The 21,324-nt window shown below is 41.4% G+C and overlaps 1 protein-coding gene across 3 annotated transcripts in view; it reads left to right on the top strand.

Moving 5' to 3' along the window:
- The first annotated feature begins 2,732 nt into the window (after positions 1–2,732).
- Positions 2,733–21,324, top strand: part of mettl22 (methyltransferase 22, Kin17 lysine) — a 40,348-nt gene continuing 21,756 nt past the window's right edge. Inside the window, exons 1-7 of one of the 3 annotated variants that reach the window (XM_019358392.2) lie at positions 3,106–3,655; positions 4,215–4,290; positions 4,575–4,727; positions 5,267–5,447; positions 14,545–14,669; positions 19,902–19,942; positions 20,220–20,364. In XM_019358392.2, coding sequence (XP_019213937.1) covers positions 4,622–4,727; positions 5,267–5,447; positions 14,545–14,669; positions 19,902–19,942; positions 20,220–20,364 — 598 coding nt within the window. In that variant the 5' untranslated portion in view covers positions 3,106–3,655; positions 4,215–4,290; positions 4,575–4,621. Of the gene's footprint in view, positions 2,780–3,105; positions 3,656–4,214; positions 4,291–4,567; positions 4,728–5,266; positions 5,448–14,544; positions 14,670–19,901; positions 19,943–20,219; positions 20,365–21,324 lie in introns of those variants that run through there. The other 2 variants (XM_025906567.1, XM_019358391.2) reach the window with 2 other exon arrangements.

The following is a 21,324-nucleotide window of genomic DNA, read 5'->3' on the forward strand; positions in this document are numbered from 1 at the left end:
GCATAAACCAGACCTTGATTTCACTTAAACAGTCAGAAATGGATGTAGGTGGGAGAGTAGCTGTGGGTTTGGAGGATAGGTAGAGCTGGGTGTCATCTGCGTAGCAGTGAAACTGGATGTTATGCTTCCTAAAAATATTACCTAGGGGTAGGAGATAGATGATAAAAAGTAAAGGACCCAGGACAGAGCCTTGGGGTACACTGGAATTAACTGGAGTAGATACTGATCTGTGAGGGAGTAATTGAACAAATTGTGAGCGGCCAGAGAGATAAGAAGTAAACCAGGTGAGTACTATACCATTGATGCCAATAGATGCTAATCTGTGAAGGAGGATGCGGTGGGAGATAGTATCAAAAGCTGCTGTAAGGTCAAGGAGAATGAGGATGGATATAAGTCCAGAATCAGCTGCAAGCAGAAGATCATTGGTGATTTTTACTAGGGCTGTTTCTGTACTGTGATATGAACGGAAGCCGAACTGAAACTGTTCGTACAAGTTATTTCCAATGAGATGATGATGAACCTGTGCAGCCACTATCTTTTCAAGAATTTTTGCTAGGAAAGGGAGATTTGAAATTGGCCTGAAATTATTTAGATTGGAGGGATCTGAACCATTCTTTTTCAGTATTGGAGTTATTATTGCAGTTTTAAGAGAAGAAGGAACAGAACCAGATATAAGAGAGGAGTGTACGATATTAGCAATCAGTGGGGCAAGAGACGCTACATTATACTTATATTAAGTATAATATAGCCTTTATTAAAGCCACAGAAACTGACTGCCTGTTATTGTGTGTCTCTGTAGAGAAAGGGAGCAACACACTGAGAGCAGGGGCCCGTTCTTCGTACCTCGCTTACTACATCCAAGATCAAATCATCGCGCTAACTTTGAGTTCGCTAATCCGGTTCTCTGAACACACCTGTTGTTGACGATTAGTATAGCTGGATGAAGTAATCTGAGATCACTGGGTGGCTTAAAAGGGGCTACGCATCGATAGTAGAAACATTGATCGGCAACCCTGTGATTGGTCGACGAAGATGTCGAAGGCGCGCGCTCAGTATTTCATGGCAGCAGACCAAGAACTCTTGATTGAGGGATATCAGGAGTTTCAGAGTTTAATTAAAACGCAGGGGAACACTGCAAAGGCTGCAAAAGCAAGGAGAGAGGGCTGGCAGAAAGTTGCTGACAAATTAAACTCGTAAGTAATATATTATATTATATTACATTATATCCTCTTTCACATTAGAGCCACAACAGGACCCACTAGAACATGGGGACAAGTAAAAGTGAAATATAAGAATATTCTACAGAATGGTAATATTTATCACTTATATTGCTTTTAGTCTCCTGAAAAGAGACCCTGAAATAATCTGTTTGTTTGTTTATAACAGCAACCAAGAAAAGGGCAGAGCAAATAAAGACAGGTGGTGGTCCTGCACCCCCTCGTCACACCCCGGCAGAGGAGCTGGCCCTAGGGTTGAATGCCACCAGACCCATTGTGGAGGGCATCCGTGGGGGCAGCTCTTCCTTAGACCAGCAGCCGGGGTGCAGTAGCAGCAGCACCTTCATAACTGGTAAATGAGCTCATAATTCTATTTGTACAATGTAAAATATTTGGTTGTTGCCTTAATTAAAATGCTTTTTGTACTGTGTCATTTATTGACATTGTGTGTTTTTTTGTGTGTAGTTTCACATAACACTCCATCACTTCTACCTGTTCCTGAAACGTGCCACTCGCAAAGAAACGCAAGGCAATGCACACAGTTTGTGCAGTTGTTAATGCCCGACTACGGTGAGTGGAACTCTTAACATAGGGATCCAACAAGTTGGTTAAGTAAATAATACCCTAACGGGAAGATCGATATCTCTCTATGAGCACACTGTCGCACTGAGCTAAAGGATCCCGTCTATCCCGCAATATACGCTGAATTCTGGAAACTCTCCTTATCAATCTTGCACCTTCGGCAATGGGTTGCTCGCGTACAAACGGACAGGACATGGCTGCGACAGACTTCCCAAATCCACCTTCGCTTTTATAGCCATGGTCTCTCATCTTGATTACACGAAGTAATTTTTATTACTACTCTAAAATATGAATTACATCTGGAATAATCAAATACATGTAATAGAATGCTTAATAGTACATTTCCCTTTTTTAGGAAATGACCTGTATGTATCTGTATGAAATCAATAAAAGAATCAAATACTGCATTATCTTTAGTTACATTGATAATATTTATTTATGGAAAAACAGTGGAGAAATATCGCTGTTGCTTTCGTATAAATGCAGCGGACATACCTGAGTGGCCGCGATCTAATCCTGTTTACATAAAGTAAGCCTGCTCCCGAGCAGGTTTACGCTTACGGATCTGTTGCTATGACAGCAAGTCCCGGATGGGCTTCGGAGAACCGAACGATCCAAGATCACGCGAAATCGTCAAGATTCAAATCCGGCTAACTTACTTAGCGAGGTACGAAGAACGGACCCCGGGTCTGCAGATGTTTGTCAGCACACAGAGCACAGATCGGAGTGACAGGGGCTGTTATTGTGTGTCTACATGAGTCATAGCAAACACTTCAATACATTTCTTTAACGCAGCAATGAGTTTTGTTCGCTCAAAGTGAATTTCCCCTCAAAATGCAACATTTGTACTTGCAGCAATTATTTCCGTGCGCTCACACGCACAAACAGAAACAACAGTATAGGAACAGCAGATGGCGCTACGGGCGCGGGGGGAGGGTTTACATCCGGGTCAACTGTCATGGCCGTTTAGCACAGGGTCGCTACCCGATCCGTATCGGAAACCCGATCGGTACCCCGCATGCGCAAATCTTTCGTCACTTCCTCTCTTTGCCAGCATTGCGACATTCAATATATTTGAATGATACAGTTAGCGCCCAGTTAGCTCCTAGCATTTCTCAACAGCTCTGCCTCCTTTTCGACTACCGGGACATTTAAACAATGGATAATCCGTATACAAACAAATTCGTGCTTTTCTCCTCAACAGACAGCGTCCCCCGATTGAACAAAAGCTCCGTAAAATAATAAGAATGGGGCCTAATTACAGACTTAATAATACAGACTTTGTAATAGGTCACGTGAAGATTCATCAGCTAGATTAAGTGTTTACTGAGAATTGACAGTGATAGCGGACATCATCATCACTATTCCAATCAATCCTCTCCACACAGACAAGCATAAACACACTTGACTATCGCTAAATCAAATTTAACACGCATTTGAAATGACGCTAATTCAGTTTATAACAGGGTTCATTCGCTCGGTCAGCAGGTGGCGGTATCCTCGTACACTGGGGAGTAAACTGCCATTAAACGAACAGAAGAAGAAGAAAACATCTGCACATGCGCGGTACGGATTGGGTAGACCCGATTTGTACGGTCGGACTGTGCACATGCGCAGTAAGGATCGGGGAGTCCTGATCCGTAACTATCTTTTTATTTTTCGTTTTTGTCTACATTGTACTGAAATGCTTCATTATTGCAAACATTTGAAGATATACTTATTATTCTTAACATCTTAACAGATACTCTGACCCGTAACTATCGTAAAACGCTTCGACCGGAAGTAGACACCTTTCGCGCATGCGGGGTACCGATCGGGTTTCCGGTACAGATCGGGTAGTGACAGCGTCGCTGCTGGTGAGTTAACGTCCCCCCTCCCGTTTTTTTAAACGTTTTTTACAGGATAAAGTGCGTGATCTCCATCTTTCTCAGTGTGACCGTGGGCAGCGTAGCCAGGTCCACTCCACCTCAGCAGTCATGTGCCGCTACTGGATGAAGTATAAGCGTTAATACTGTCAGTGCAAAGCATTAAAGTTTGAACCTCAGTCTCTGGCTCTGTTCACTCTGTGAGAAAACTGCCTGTTAGTGTTGTCACCCTCGGCTGTCGTGAGCATGCCAGCTACATTTGATTATATTAAGGTTTGATAGGAATGGCAGCTTCCTCAGCTGCTCTGGTACTCGGCTCAGTTTCCCTGTCCGAGTGTTGAGACAACGCCGGTCTCTGCGATTCTTTTGGTCCTGATAGAGATCACACAGAGATGTTTCCATGTTTTACACAATCCTTTTATTACCCATCATTCTTACAGATGCATCTGCAGAGCAGCACACTGCACCTATGCAGTCCTATGCTAAGGGCTGTTCTAAAGAACTCCACACAACAGTTACAGTTATAACCTCTGCTCTCTTCCCCCTACAGTAAACACCCCCACAATGGAAAAACACTGGTACAGTGGCCATGGGTGCTGACACCCTGACCCCCATCTCCTTTTAAGGTCCGTTTGCCCCTTTGTCTGCCCCTCACCCTCAGTAACTCTTGCTTCCTGCCCTGGGGGTGGGGGTTGATTGTCCTCCTGCCCTGCACCCCAGTTCTTTGTTCCCAATCCAGGCCTATTTTCTATTTTGTATACCCATTAACCGCAATATTGTAATATTACAAGCAATCCCAAACTATATTCTCTTTAACTCTGATGTATATTAAGGAATCTATTCTCAACAAGAGTTAACCTACTCAGAGTCTGTTAACCCTGCTGTGTCTCTAAACTCGTGCTTCTTTCAGGTAAGCAGGTGACTGATCTTCAGTTCCAGCAGTAGATTTGATCATCCATGGAGGAAATCACTTTCCATCATGACACTGTGCTGTCAGATGTTCACATGCTCCGTCCCGGTGGACGCCACCTTATGACACACCTCAACAACGTTGGGCAACCTGGTGTGTATAATGATGTGGATGTCACTGTCACAGCGTCATAATACTGAAGCTGTAGGTTGTTGTGACTAAGAATAAGTTTGCTGTTAAACTTTGTTTTTGTTCTCCCAGAAGTTTCAGCTTATTCTGATTTTTTTATGATTAGTAAAAAAATTCACAAAAAGAAAAGATGACAACTATTATGAAAGTGTTTGGACTGATATTAGTCAAACTGCCAGTCTTCAGTGGAATACTTTTCTGTTTTTCTTTATTTTTGCTGCTGTGTACAGAATCTGTTGTTCACAACATGACAATGACCAAATCAATTTTTTTAATATAATTATAGTATGTACAAAATGACAAACAAGGTAAAGCATTAACCACTTGTTTGTGACATTTTTGTACTTGGTAATTGATCAAAGCTGCTAAGATGAAGACCTGAGCAAAATAAAATGTCAAAATTGTCATTTGAAAATTAAAATTCAAACTTGTCATAATGCAAATCATTTGATTGCGAATATGTGTTTTTTCAGTATATATACTTTGTCATGTGTACTTTTCAGTCTTCATGTCCAGGTTGGTGATCCTGGCAGAAAGATGTGATAGTCACGAGCCAGGGAGTGACTTAAAACAGGAAAGTGCAACCAGCCAAACAGTCAAACAAGCCACTGAAGAACCAGATGGAGAGGACAGAAAAGTAGAGTCACTCTTGGATGTCGATGGAGATCTTGACATAATACATCGGTATGCAAAAACATTTTCTCAGTCAACTATTAAAAGCTGTGGTTTGCTTGGGAAGGAAGGGTGTCATACAAGTTAAGAACATCCATATACTATTTCAACATCTTCAGATTTTTTGTTTTAGTAATGTGTTCATTATCATTGTGCATTGTGTAGAGTGCAGAAAATGTTACAAACTTAATAGAGCAACTTCATCTTTACCTTAGAAATCGGTGCGCAGCGACAGATTGATAAGTTATGTGGAAGAAGAACACAAAACATTCAACATTAAATTCATTAAATAAACATTAAATAATCAAACATTAAACTCAAACTCGACCCATCTGCATATTACTGCTCAACTTGCATGAATGCTGCGCTGGACTCGGTGGTGCTCCGGGGCGTTGTCACTGTGGGCTGTTTGTCTTAATCCATTCATCATCATCATCATCATCATCAAGCCAGAATGTTGGTATTACATAACAAAGGGAGAGTATATGGTCTGCAGTTCCAAGTGAAATGCACAGAATGAGCTGTTTTTTTTCTTTCTTTGTTTTTGCTTCAGAAGGATATTTTAGATATATTGTTCAAACTGTGTCAGCTCAATTTTTATAAATTTGGTGTAAGATGATATTCCTGTTTTGCCTTTCAGGAAATAGTTTGTTGGTAAAACAGTTTCTTTTTTAAAAATTATTCTTAGATTTCTTGACATCCTTTGGATTGACACTGTAGGCCTAAACGTTGATTTGCCGTTATTTTTTTGTTAGAAATACAAATTATTTGTGTAGTGCGTCAGTGAAATATGATTTTGAAGGATTAAAAGTGTGTTTAGGAGAGTTGTTTATAATCTAATAATCACTAGCATCTATTAAACCAGACCATATATTGTCTCAAACCACACTTTGCAGAACAAGGACTAACTCTTGAACATGATGTCTTTATTATTCCAGTTTATCTTCTGTTGATGAAAACGTGGAACACACAGTAGATTCCATCATACCAGTGTTTGTTTGTGGAAGTCTGCTGTGTTTGGTAGAACTTGGTGTTTTTAATAAAGACATTTCTGGGATCTCATTTCCCCCCAGTCTATCAAAGTGTCTTGTAGGCTTTGTTAAGAATGAAGTGTCCAGTTACACCATGTACTTCTAATGGTGTAGATTTCTACATACAACACACAAAAGTACACACTCAGCGGTGTAGTGAATCCAGGTGTTTCAGTTGCTTCCATGGTGACAGGTGTATTAAATCAAGCAGACTGCTTCTACAAACATTTGTGAAAGAATAGCTCACAGGAGCTCAGTGAATTCCAGTGTGCAACAAGTCCAGTCAGGAAATTTCCACGCCACTAAATATTCTACAGTTAGCTGTTAGTATTACAACAAAGTGGAAGCGATCCGGAACAACTGCATCTCAACCACCAAGTGGTAGGCTTCGTATGCTCAGACAGCAGGGCAGTGGGTGCTTGGCCATATTTTGCTCTTGGTTTGCCAACTTTCTGCAGAATTAATCACTACTAAGAAAAATGTATAGAGTGGGTTTCCATGGCTGAGCAGCTGCATCTAAGCATTACATCATAAAGTCTATAAAGATATGGATGAGTGAGTTTGGTGTGGAAGAACTTGACTGGTCTGCACTGACCTGACCCTGATACACCTTTGGGATGAATTAGAGTGGAGGCTGTGAGCCAGGCCTGCTTACCCAACATCAGTGCTTTGTAAGGAAGCTTACCAGAAGGAAAACCTTACCGGATGAGTCGAGGCTGTTAAAGCTGCAAAGGTTGGGTTGACAACATATTAAACCCTGTGGATTAAGAATGGGATTGAGTTGTTTGTGAAGGATCAGTGACACAGAATGTGGGTTAAGTCTGGATGGCCCACAAGCTCATGTTAAGTTAGAATTTCTTCCCAGCTGCTGCTACTGTTTGCAGGAAGGCCTGTTGGCTCCTTAACAAAATACGCATCTGCCCTTTTTGTCCCTCCCATGTGGCACTGCTGACACTGGAGCCTCTCCCAGCATACTTGGGTATCTACTGGCAGCTATATGACGTCATACCCAAAACATTTCTCTGTGACTTTGGAATTCAATTCAATTCAATTCAATTTTATTTATATAGCGCCAAATCACAACAAAAGTCGCCTCAAGGCGCTTTATATTGTACAGTAGATAGCACAATAATAAATACAGAGAAAAACCCAACAATCATATGACCCCCTATGAGCAAGCACTTTGGCGACAGTGGGAAGGAAAAACTCCCTTTTAACAGGAAGAAACCTCCGGCAGAACCAGGCTCAGGGAGGGGCGGGGCCATCTGCTGCAACCGGTTGGGGTGAAAGAAGGAAGACAGGATAAAGACATGCTGTGGAAGAGAGACTGAGATTAATAACAGATATGATTCGATGCAGAGAGGTCTATTAGCACATAGTGAGTGAGAAAGGTGACTGGAAGGGAAAAACTCAATGCATCATGGGAATCCCCGGCAGCCTACGTCTATTGCAGCATAACTAAGGGAGGATTCAGGGTCACCTGGTCCAGCCCTAACTATATGCTTTAGCAAAAAGGAAAGTTTTAAGCCTAATCTTGAAAGTAGAGATAGTGTCTGTCTCCTGAATCCAAACTGGAAGTTGGTTCCACAGAAGAGGGGCCTGAAAACTGAAGGCTCTGCCTCCCATTCTACTTTTAAATACTCTAGGAACAACAAGTAGGCCTGCAGTGCAAGAGCGAAGTGCTCTAATAGGGTGATATGGTACTACAAGGTCATTAAGATAAGATGGGGCCTGATTATTTAAGACCTTGTATGTGAGGAGCAGGATTTTGAATTCAATTCTGGATTTAACAGGAAGCCAATGAAGGGAAGCCAAAACAGGAGAAATATGCTCTCTCTTTCTAGTCCCTGTCAGTACTCTTGCTGCAGCATTTTGGATTAGCTGAAGGCTTTTCAGCGAGTTTTTAGGACATCCTGATAATAGTGAATTACAGTAGTCCAGCCTGGAAGTAATAAATGCATGAACTAGTTTTTCAGCATCACTCTGAGACAGGATATTTCTAATTTTAGAGATGTTGCGCAAATGGAAGAAAGCAGTCTTACATATTTGTTTAATATGTGCGTTGAAGGACATGTCCTGGTCAAAAATGACTCCAAGGTTTCTCACAGTGTTACTGGAGGCCAAGGTAATGCCATCCAGAGTAAGAATCTGCTTAGATACCATATTTCTAAGATTTTCAGGGCCGAGTACAATAACCTCAGTTTGATCTGAATTAAGAAGCAGAAAGTTAGCGGCCATCCAGGTCTTTATGTCTTTAAGACATTCCTGCAGTTTAACTAATTGGTGTGTGTTACCTGGCTTCATGGATAGATAGAGCTGCGTGTCATCTGCATAGCAGTGAAAATTTATGCTATGTCTTCTAATGATGTTGCCTAGGGGAAGCATGTATAATGTAAATAGAATTGGTCGTAGCACTGAACCCTGTGGAACACCATAATTGACCTTAGTGTCTGAAGAGGACTCTCCATTTACATGTACAAATTGGAGTCTATTAGATAGATATGATACAAACCACTGCAGTGCAGTACCTGTAATACCTACAGCATGTTCTAATCGCTCTAATAGGATATTATGGTCAACAGTATCGAATGCAGCACTGAGGTCTAGCAGGACAAGCACAGAGATGAGTCCACTGTCAGAGGCCATAAGAAGATCATTTGTAACCTTCACTAAAGCTGTTTCTGTGCTGTGCTGAGCTCTGAAACCTGACTGAAACTCTTCAAATAAGCCATTCCTCTGCAGATGATCAGTTAGCTGTTTGACAACTACTCTTTCAAGGATGTTTGATATGAAAGGAAGGTTGGAGATTGGCCTATAATTAGCTAAGACAGCTGGGTCTAGAGATGCTTTTTGAGTAAAGGTTTAACTACAGCCACCTTGAAGGCCTGTGGTACATAGCTGATTATTAGAGATAGGTTGATCATATTTAAGATTGAAGCATTAATTAATGGCAGGACTTCTTTGAGCAGTTTTGTAGGAATGGGGTCTAAAAGACACGTTGATGGTTTGGAGGAAGTAATTATTGAAGTTAACTCAGAAAGATCAATTGGAGAAAAAGAGTCTAACTTAACATTGATGGTACTAAGAGTAGCTGTAGATGATATTACATCTGTGGGATGATTATTGGTAATTTTTTCTCTAATGATAAAAATTTTATTTGTGAAGAAGTTCATGAAGTCATTACTAGTTAACGTTAAAGGGATGGTTGGCTCAGTAGACCTCTGACTTTTTGTCAGCCTGGCTACAGTGCTGAAGAGAAACCTGGGGTTGTTCTTATTTTCTTCAATCAGTGACGAATAGTAAGATGTTCTGGCTTTGCGGAGGGCTTTCTTATAAAGCAGCAAACTATTTCTCCAGGCTAAATGATGATCCTCTAAATTTGTGACACGCCATTTCCTCTCCAGCTTACGAGTTATCTGCTTTAGGCTACGTGTTTGAGAATTATACCACGGAGTCAGGGACTTTGGATTTGAGGCCTTAGTTTTCACAGGAGCTACAGTATCCAGAGTCGTACGTAGTGAGGAGGTAAAATTATTAACAAGATAATCGACCTCTGTTGGAGTAGCGTTCAGATAGCTGCTCTGCTCTATGTTGGTACAGGGCATTGAAGATGATAACAGTGGGTGGATTATATTCTTAAACTTAGTTACAGCACTTTCAGAAAGACATCTACTTTGATAAAGTCTACTCTCCACTGCTGTGTAATCAATTATTGTAAATGTAAATGTTATCAGGAAATGATCAGACAGCAGAGGGTTTTCAGGAAACACTGTTAAATGTTCAGTTTCTATGCCATATGTTAAAACAAGATCTAGAGTGTGATTAAAGTGGTGGGTGGGTTCTTTTACATTTTGAGAGAAGCCAATTGAGTCTAATAACAGATTAAATGCCATGTTGAGGCTGTCATTTTTAGCATCTACATGGATGTTAAAATCACCCACAATAATTATTTTATCTGAGCTGAGCACTAAATCAGATAAAAAGTCTGAGAAATCAGAGAGAAACTCTGTGTAAGGCCCAGGTGGACGATAGATGATAACAAGTAAGACTGGTTTCTGAGTTTTACAGCTGGGGTGGACAAGGTTAAGCATCAGGCTTTCAAATGAATTAAAAGTCTGTCTTGGTCTTTCGTTAATTAATAGGCTGGTGTGAAAAATTGCTGCCACACCGCCCCCTCGGCCTGTGCTTCGAGGTATCTGGTAGTTAGAATGACTCGGGGGTGTTGATTCATTTAAACTAACATACTCATCCGGCTGCAACCAGGTTTCTGTAAGGCAGAGTAAATCGATTTGTTGATCAATTATTAAGTCAATGAATGAATGAATTGGATCGCTGCAATGCTTTTTAGAGAGAAGGACTTACGTCTGATGCGATCTTGGAAAAACAAAGCAAACCAAAACTAAATGGCAGGACCTACTTTATTCTGTAAAATACATTAGCCCCATAAATAAAAAAAAATGTTGCTTTCTGGTGAAACTTGTATGGTGTGGGGACAACTTGGGAACTTCGTGGCATGCATAGCTGCATTCACTGCTTCTGGTTTTAAAGGCTTACTGATGCTTACATGGTCTGAAATCAGACTTAGGAGTCACCTCCACCTTTCATTTCCCCCACATCAGACTTACTGGTTGCCCACAAGTACTCCAGGATATCTCCCAGTTCTGGAGAGTCTGCTGTCAACTGGCGAGGACGTGCTTTTTAGCAGCTGCACAGTTCTTACAACACTAATATTTGCTGTCAGATGCTTCCTAAACACCTCATTGCAATGTTTTACCCCTGGAATGTCAGTTTCTTCCCAGTGTTTGTATCGCTGCACTAATTTTAGCCATGGACCTGATTGCTTTGTTCAGTTTTGGAAAGAGACACATGTATTCTATGAAAACAGTTTTGTCCAATCAGAATTAGGACCGATGGAAACTTGAGGCGACTGTTGTTGGCACTATATAAATACAACTGAATTGAATTGAATTGAAAATTGAATTGAATAGAATTACCCTGGCTGCACAGTTTCCTGCCTCTCTGTACCATTTTTATCAAACCACTCATCAGCTCCCTCAGACCCATGTGCTGTAACATGTAGTGAGTTTGTTTCTATGTGATCAGATGTGTCTGTGTGTCGCTGTGCAAGCTTCATCAGTTCATCACAAACAGAAAACTCAGCCGTCTGTTGGAATCTCCACTCATACGCATACAGCATCATATTTAACCATCTGCAACATTTTGTTTGCTCACACTAAATCAAGCAATTTCTCCCTGACTTGATGGTAGTCAGCGAGGTCACATGTCTAATCTTAACCCAACAAGCTGAAAGGACAGATGACAACACAAATTAATGTTTTAAAGATCCATATAAAAGACCATTGCCTTCATGTTGTATTGTTCAATCATTAGAAAGCATCTTACAATTTTATTAACTACTAAGTTTATTGACTGGTCACTGATTGGTAGCACCAGAGACACCAGAGAATAGTCAACCTGTTGTCCTGCAACCTGGAATTTAACTCTCTGTCAGCAGTTGATGAACTCAGCATTTAAGTTTTTCATTTTTAACAGTGATGAGAGACATGGCCATGTTTATGAGCATAAGCAAGTCTTCACTGCATGTGTGTGTGTCTGTTAGTAGGCAGGTTAGTGTAGTGCAGTGGTTCCCAAACTTTTTTTGCTGGGCCCCCCTTGTTTTACAAGAAAAATGTTCGCGCCCCCCCTCGCGCACACGCGCACGCACGAACACATCCTCCAACCACACATACCCATATTTTGCTCCATTGTGGTTTATTTCACACCTCAAACATTTATATCATAAACAATTAAGCAAATACAAGTTATCTGCAATAAATTACAGGTAGTAAGAAAATAAACTACAAATAAACAATTCTTTTACGCTACGTCCGCACCTACACGGGTATTTTTGAAAACGGAGATTTTTTAAAACTCCTTTTTTGCGTTTATGTGTGGACGAGGATTACAGAGTTCGTCACGCAACGTCAAAGGTATGTGCCTTTTTTCACGTCACGCTGTGCGCCACGTTATTGTTTACATGAGATGAATTGCAGAATGGCAGATAGAGACGAAATACTGTTACTGTTAATCTGACTATCTGCAGGTTTTACACGCTTACATACACACATGCGGTTACTGTCCCTCCATTTAGAAAGGCAGAGGCGTCACGGTGTAATTATTTTACATGTAGTTGTTTTTTTTCCCTGTGTAATAATGTTCAACATTGCTGTCAATATATTTTTCAAAAAATGCCTCTCTGTGCAAAATGGGTTTAAACACATAAACAGCTGTGGGATACTGTTTGTCCGTGATTTGAACTGCCCAGCGCTGCTCCCGACACAGGGAAAACCAATTCTGCAGGGGAGACCTACCTCGGCACTTGTGCAGGTGAAGCCAAAGGGAAGATATGCTTCACCATATTTTCTAGTTTTTGGCTTAGAATGAAGTTGGTTTGGAAACATATTCAGCTATGCTTCATCTCCTGCTTTGCGTTCGTGTGGGCGCCCCATGCTAGCAGTGTCCAAGCGTTGTTTTGTTTTTTTTTCCCTTTTCATGCCGCGCCCCCCCTGGGGGGCGGGCCACACACTTTGGGAACCTCTGGTGTAGTGTGTGTGTGTGTGTGTCATCTTCTTCTTTTTGTTGCGATGCTGAGGACCATTCTCTTTCTTAGCCTCCAAGTCATTTGGCCTCAGTCTTCTGCTTTTCAGGACAGTCTGTAACCCAGTGTTCATGTGTCCCAGCACTAAAAATAGCCTTCATTGTTCCTCCAGGTTCTCTGCTGCTGTCTGCCGCTCCCACATCCTGCATTGGTTCATGGTTGTGACATGTACATTGTCAGTTTTTCTTCAGCTTTCTCTTCCATTGACATTTTAACTCCATGTGTTGCACATCTCAAACTCAATCTTTTAAAGTCCATTTACACACAGTGATTTTGCAGGTGAGCTTCCAGCTTCTGATTTAGAGGACAGCTCTCCATCCAAAGTAGAGCTTGCATATGCTGGTGCTCCTTTAAGTAGAGGGCAATGCTGCTATCTGGCCACCTGCTGTTGACTCTTGATGTCAATGTAGTTGCTCTGGAAGTGTATCATGCCGGCTGGGGGAGTTTGGTTGTCGCTGAAGCTTGTTTTTCTGGGTCATCTGGCATCGAAACCAAACCGACTGTCTGAGAAACATTGAAAGAAGGTTAAAACCTTTTCAATATCAAAGGTTTTAGCCATTGTGTGAATACAGTCTTGTCTATGGGAGTGAAATGTGGTTGGGAGTGAGATTCTCACCATCATGTAGGCACCAGCTTGATAATGAAGCGTGTCGTACCCTTGAGTAAAGCTTACAGTCAGTTGTTTTCTCGTCTTCATACACTCTATGTTTGTAGAAGAAAGTTACAAATACATATCAACTCTACACAGAGGTTAGATGAGGTGAAACACAAACACCACACATCTTTAGCTCTGTCTTGTGTCAGTGATGTGACGTCACCTGGTCGTTCGGTTTGTTGTAGTCAGTAGACTTACATTAGTTTATGTTAGCTCACTAGTTACAGAACCAATAACTCAGGGGAGCATAGGGACACTAAAACTAATAATAAGTTTAAAGTTTAATGAGTTTTATGTTAAGAAATCAAGGATATACTGTCTACTTTCACTGTTTGTCTCTTTAGCGGTCATTGGCTCCGTGTTGTTTGTCCAGCTGTTACCTGCAATGTTTGGGTTTGTAAAACACCTTATGAATGAGCACAGTGTGGGGGAGAGCCTGTCTGTGTCACCAGGCTGACAGGTTGGAGTCAGTTTTTGAGAGCAGAGCTCCATGGTGTAAATTAGCCTTCATACATGTAATGTTTCTTTTCCACTTTAAGATGATTTAAGAATGAAGGGCTTAAAAAAGAAGATTATTCCTTCAGTAATTATTAAAATTCCAAAAATAGCAAACCTACACTAAGACAAAAGAAATGTGCAGCTGTTCACATATCTGTAAGTAAAATGCTGTAATTTTTCTAGAGAATTAGCAACATAAGAAATGAAAAATACAGCTTAGTTATTGTTTTTTTCTGTTGATGAATTTGATATTCTGTTATTTCTCAGACCTCGGCCAAACCTTACAGAGGGCAGCAGTCGGGACTGGACTCGTCCAGTAGTTCTCAAACAGTCTAATGATGTAATGGAACAAGAAGACGAGGGTCACTGGTTAAAAGATGTTATAAGGATTGGTAAGAACCTTGATTTTATATTGTTTCTTTTAAAAAAAAAACCCCTCATATTATAAATATTATTATTGTTAGCACGAGTGCAGGTAGTAGAAAATAATTTTGTCCAAAATTGTCTTTGTATGGTGATAGAATTTGTAATTTAAAGAAAAGAGCTGTCCACAAAAGAGGAGCATGACATGTACCCAGAGCTGCAAAATGGAAGTAAAGGGACAGAATTCAACCAACAAATACTGCAAACAGAGCAAAAGTCTAAAGCTATTTTAACAAAACTGCTGTGGTGCGTCACAGTGGGTTCGTCACAGCAACGCAGGCAGAGTAAATGATAAATGGATTGGGACTTCAGGCCTGCCTGGTGGAATACAGTCTGGCAGTGTAGCTGAAGAGAAGCCTGGCAGAGCAGGTGTAAAGGTGACTTCAGGTGTGACTGGCCAGACGCAGGATCAGAGAGGTGCAGCCTGCTGGAGGCAGTAACCAGCTACACTGCTACGTGCACAGAGGATGTCACTGTGGTTGAGACCATCACTGCATGTGTCGACGAGAAACCCTGGATTACCAGTGAGGTGCTCACTGCTGACAGCCCGAGATGCAGCTTTAAGTGCAGGGGATGAGACTGCCCTTCGCTTGGCCAGCTCTGCACTCTCAAAGGGAACAAAGGTGGCGAAATGCACCTTTGCAGAGAGAGTCCAGGGACACCTCTGTGAGACAGGAAACATCAGCACAGTGCTGTTAGCAAAGAAACCAGTTATATCCTGTCTGAATGATACCATCCTGTCGCATTGACAACAATGCTGATAAAGTGCTTTGAATGGCTCGTGATCACCTCCAACCTGACGAATACAGTGCAATGGATGACATCCTGTGCAAGAGTGTATATGTGCAATAAGGTTTTATTTATTATACTGAATGACTGTGTTCTACCTCCTTTTTTATTTTATTCTTTTGTAATTATATTTAAACTTTTCTTCTTGACCCTGCAGGGACTGCACTTCATTTTGTTGTACTTATTACAATGACAATAAAGATATTCTGATTGCTTTAAAGTTTTTACTTACCGATCATTCTCACACATTTATTTACTTATTTATTTAACGTCTGGGATGGATGAGTGTAGGGGGGGTTTGCATATTGTTTGTGTGTGTTATCATATTTGTTGCCCCTGGAGAAACATCTCCTAATTTTGCTTGCACTACAACTGTATGCACAACAAATTGACAAAAAAAGCTTGATTTGATCTCTAAGCGAGAGCCCAGCAACTAATTTCTTATGCTTGTATCGGCGACCTTCTTCTTTTGGTCACTATCCAGAACCGTAGGTGAGGGTGGAAATGGCTCAGCTCTCACTTCACCACAACAATTCAGTACAGGATCCGCATCACTGCTGTCACCACCCAAATTCATCTGCCAGTCTCCAGTTCGACTCTGCCCTCACTCGTGAACAAGACCCCTGAGATACTTGTACTCCACTAGGGGCAGTAACTTGGTGAGCACTCCACCCTTTTACAGCTGAGAAACTATGGACTTGGATTTAGAGGTACTAATTGCCATTCCTGCTGCATCACACTCAGCCGGACACTTCTCCAGTGCAAGGTGGTCACCACCTGATGAAGCTAACACAACCACATCATCTGCAAAAAGAGAAAGGTAAAAAACAAGATGAAATCCTGAGGCCACCAAAGTGGAGAACCTCTACCACTCGGCTACACCCAAATATTCTATCCATAACAACTATGAACAGAATTGGTGACAAAGGGCAGACCTGGAGGAGCCCAACACCTACCAGTAACGAGTTTGACTTACTGCTGGGGATACGAACCAAGTCTCGCTACAGTTGTGTAGGGACTAAATGGCCTGTATGTGGCCAGATACCCCATATACTGAAGCAACCCCCACAGTATACCCCAAGACCACAAAACACATGTAGACTGGTTGGACAAATTCCCTCGCACCCTTGAATATCCTGGGAAGGATAAAGAGCTGGTCCAGAGTTCCATGACCAGGTCAAAAACTTATGTTGTTCCTCCTAAATCTGAGACTCAGCTTTGAGCTCTCCTCTCCAGTATCCTGGCACACACTCTCCTGGGAAGTGCTGAGAAGTGTGATCCCTCTTTAGATAGAGCACAACCTCTGGTCCCCCCTGCACCACCCCAGACTTCCCCGCAACGTTGCACAGACGTGTCAGCCAGAGCAGCCCTACAACCTCCAGAGGCTTCAGGAACTCAGGGCGAATCTTTAAGTTGTCCCTCTTCCCCAGACTCCACTTCCCTGATAGAAGGTGTGACTGTGGCATTGAGGAGACCCTCAAAGTCTTCCTTCCACTGCCTGACTATATCTTCAGTCTAGGTCAGCAGCATCTCACCACCACTGCAGACCGTGTGTCTGGAATACCTCTGCCTCCTCCTGAGTCATCAGATAGTTTGCCAGCTTTGAGGCAACCAATTAGACTTTTTCGATTACCCACCAAACTCCTTCTACTCCCGGGTTTTGTTTCCTCTGGACTCCCACAGGCCAGGGGCGGATCTAGAGAAATTTTCTTAGGGTGGCATGAGGGTGGCAAAGAAATCAAATGGGGTGGCAAAATCAAAGCCTTTTTTCCCCCCCAAACACATATGCAGGTGGTTACATATGGTTAAAATGATTCAAATGCAGTAAGTATACATGTTTTTCATATAAATATAGTCTATAACTTAATTATTGTCTGTAGCCCACATAATTAAACACTTTAGTTACATAAAACATGTGAGTTTTGATCTTATGTACTGTATAGCCTGTATAAATAAACATGGAGCCCAATAAGTATAAAACCTAGAAAGCTACACAACACGGGGCGGTTCATTTACAAACACAAGTCTAACTTAAGTTTCACACTGTTTTTGGTTAGAAAACAATCACATTGTTACAGCTTAAATTACACAAAATGTCAGAAATCTGCACTGTCATGAACAAAAATTTAAACCTAATTTTTCATGATTTGTTGGATTAACCCACTGAGGTCTGAAATACAACCGGACATTTTGACTCCTTTTGAGTTTACGTTTGTATTTCACCCTCAAATTGTTTCATTTTATTTCTTCCCTCTTGCCTTGTTTGGTATCATTCTTTACAGCTCAACTGAATTTAGTTGTTTTTTTCACTGACATACTGCATTGTATTACTGATCTGAAATCACACAAAGAACTTAAAATCCTAGTAGTATTTTTTTTTACTGTAAAAAAAACACAGACATGTTGAGTAAATGTTTATAACTTGAAATGCAAATATAAATTGTACATTTTGTTAACATATACAACTATTTATCTATAAATGCAGCCAATACGCCTGCCGTTTTTTTTTTTTTCATTTTGTACAACCATTTAAAAATATTACTAAAACTAAAATGAGAGAACAGTCAGGTTTTGCAATAAGATGCCCCACAAATGGTGTGTGCCAGTAAAAAAAAGTTTGTCCACCAAAAGACAGAGGAGAACAGCACAGGGATAAACCTGCAGGCCTGACAGCAGCAGGTGTATCACTCCGTTGGTTTTCGTTACAGCGTTTACACTGCAATGTGCCTTTGTGACATTCATTAGTGCCCTCACTGACACACAAAACAAACGACTACACAACAGAACAACTACACAAGAGAACACAACACACTAAGTATACACTCCACACTAAACGTCACAAATCTCCCACATCTAAAAACTCTCTCTCTCTCACTCGCTCGCTCTGTCTCGCTGCCGTAACTTTTCCCTCTTCCTAAACAACCAAATCCCACGTTTTGACTTTTTTTTTTTTAATTGGTCCACATGGTGCATTTTTCCACCGATAGGAAACAGGTGGCTTTTTTCCCTTTCTTTACTGTTTTCGCGCTGTCCTTAGAAAACGCTTAAAACACACACACACAAAAACGTGACGACAGTATTTAGAAAAAAGCGTGGCTTATATATATTATCATAACTCTGGATTTACTGGCCTGTAATTAAAATATAAAAACTTTGAAGTCTGAACTTTCAATGTGGGCTGAAACAGAGACTCAGCGTGGCTGCAGCTTGTTGCTATGTCAGCTTAAACCAGTCATGTGATTTGGAGGTGCAGCGTGTCCGTGGACCACAGAGAGTTAATAACACTCACCTTCCTTCCATTTCCAGAGTGTAACATCCAACCACCTGTGTAAAATCCGAAATTCCCATGGTGTTGTTCAAAATGTGCTCTGGCACAATCATAAGCATCGCTTGCTACTGAAAACAAGAAAAAAGCCGGTCCTGCTATGGGCTGAACCATTTGTTAATGGTGGAGGGGGGGACACTATGCAATATATTCAACTTTAGCATTTATATTCACTGTTGACTGTAACTACGCTCAAAGTGTTAATGCTATTTTATTTTAATAAACAACACTGTCATATGCAAAACTGGGGTGGCACTTGGGGTGGCAAGGGATCATTTTAGGGTGGCACTTGCCACCCCATGCCACCCTTCTAGATCCGCCCCTGCCACAGGCTAAAATTTGCTAAAATCATCTTCCTCCTCCTTCTTTTATACTTGATTTTATCCTTTGAAGATAAACTGCTTTTATTTCCAGTTTGGCGTCAAACTTGTTCAATACTCATTGTACAAACTGGATAATGGAACAGGCTCATGCTCTGGGCCCCTCACGTGTAATGCACATCTTCATGTAAATGACAATAAGATGTTTTCACATGGTTTGGACAGCATCAACTGTTAGAGAGCAAACTCACACCTGTCAACACACATTTGAATTCATTTAAGTAGGACAGTGAAAATCAGAAATACCATTAAAAGAGGTGTTTGTAACTCTAGAACTTCAACAAATTGCAAATGAATTATACTTCATACACAGACCAGCACCTGCACATTTTTTCTTTAATTTAAGACTATAAAAAATTAATAAAAAAATAAAAATTAATAGTCTGATATCGTAGGTGATAAATAGACTGGACAGGTCCTTATGTAGGACTTTCTACTCTGTTCAAGCACTTAAACGACTTTTTACTACAAGCCTCTTTAAACTCATATTCACTGTTTGTTTTTCTGCTCCCTCTCCTGAGCCTATGCTGTTCAGTCATTGACAGAGCTGTTTATTAAAACAGCTGCTGGATACAAACACACAAACTTTATCAGTCAGTTGACAAATGAAGATCACATTAGTGTCATAACAGGGTCATGTCCACAGACCTGGAGAAACGAGGAGAGTTTTTGGATGTGTTTAATAAATGTGTCCAATCTATTCACAGAGCACACGATGGCCACACCCATGGAGGATGTTGGCAAACAGGTGAGTTTATTCAACCCGGCCTGGGTTCGAGTCTGACCCGCAGCCCTGTGCTGCATGTCTCCCCCTCTGTCTGTTTTCCTGTCAGTCTCCACTGCATCTATTTGATAAAACCAGAAAACAAATTGGAGTAGACTGACTTTTTGAAAATTGTCTACATCCACTAGTATTTATCTTATATTAATGGAAGTATATATTCCTGAAGTATACCATGAAATTCTATGCATAATCAGTTGATATCAGATACGGCATCAGCTTATGTCTTCTTTGCTCACGTCAGGTGTGGCGTGGGGCATTATTCATGGTGGACTTCATCCTCTCTAACCCAGTCATGTTCAGAGGAGCTACAGTCCTAGAACTAGGAGCAGGGACAGGCTTAACCAGCATCATCATGGCAACCATAGCTAAAACAGTCTACTGCACAGGTACGATACCTTGAAGCATGTACTCTTCTGTTGTAAACACTGCAAACAACATCTCCAAAAGTTGAATCTGTTCATCTGGACGTAGCGTTTTGTGGGAGAAACGTTTCGTCACTCATCATTATCGTCCTTCCGGCAGACAAGGGTAGGTGCACAGTATTGCTAAACCAGAAAGACTATCATGAGAAGATTTTGTCACTGCTCAGTGATGAAAATACCTATGAGCCCCTGAAACGAGACCCAGGAAGTGGCTACAAGAAGAGGGTGATAGACTGTCTGAAGCAGTTAGAACAAGACAAGGCTATTGACCGGACCTCATACCACAGGCTGTACCAGGGGAGTCTACACCAAGTCTGTATGGTTTACCGAAAATACATAAACAGGGTGCACCTTTAAGACCGATTGTCTGCATGATCAACTCTGTCACCTATAACATCTCCAAGTTTCTGGCTTCGATCCTCAACCTGCTGGTGGGCAGCTCTGAACACCACATCCAGAACACCCTGGATTTTGTTGAGAAGGTGAGAGATGTCATTATGGAGGCAGATGAAACCATGGTCTCGTACGACGTTACATCTCTCTTCACTTGCATCCCAGTCACGGAAGCATTGGAGATAGTCCATAAGAGATTACAGGATGACACCAACCTCAGCAGCAGGACCACTCTCAGCATCGACCAAGTGTGTTTGCTTTTGGAACTGTGTCTTCATTCCACCTACTTCACATACAAGGGTCAGTTCTACAGGCAGAAACATGGGTGTGCCATGGGCTCCCCAGTTTCACCCATCGTGGCCAATTTGTACATGGAAGACGTGGAAAAGAGGGCTTTGCTATCCTACCCTGGAACACCACCAAGCCATTGGTTCAGATATGTGGATGACACCTGGGTGAAAATCAAATCTCAGGACGTACTACATTTCACGGATCACATTAACTCGGTGAACCGACACATCAAATTCACCA

The sequence above is a fragment of the Oreochromis niloticus genome, linkage group LG4 (assembly GCF_001858045.2).
Source record: "Oreochromis niloticus isolate F11D_XX linkage group LG4, O_niloticus_UMD_NMBU, whole genome shotgun sequence".
Classification (NCBI taxonomy): Eukaryota; Metazoa; Chordata; class Actinopteri; order Cichliformes; family Cichlidae; genus Oreochromis; species Oreochromis niloticus.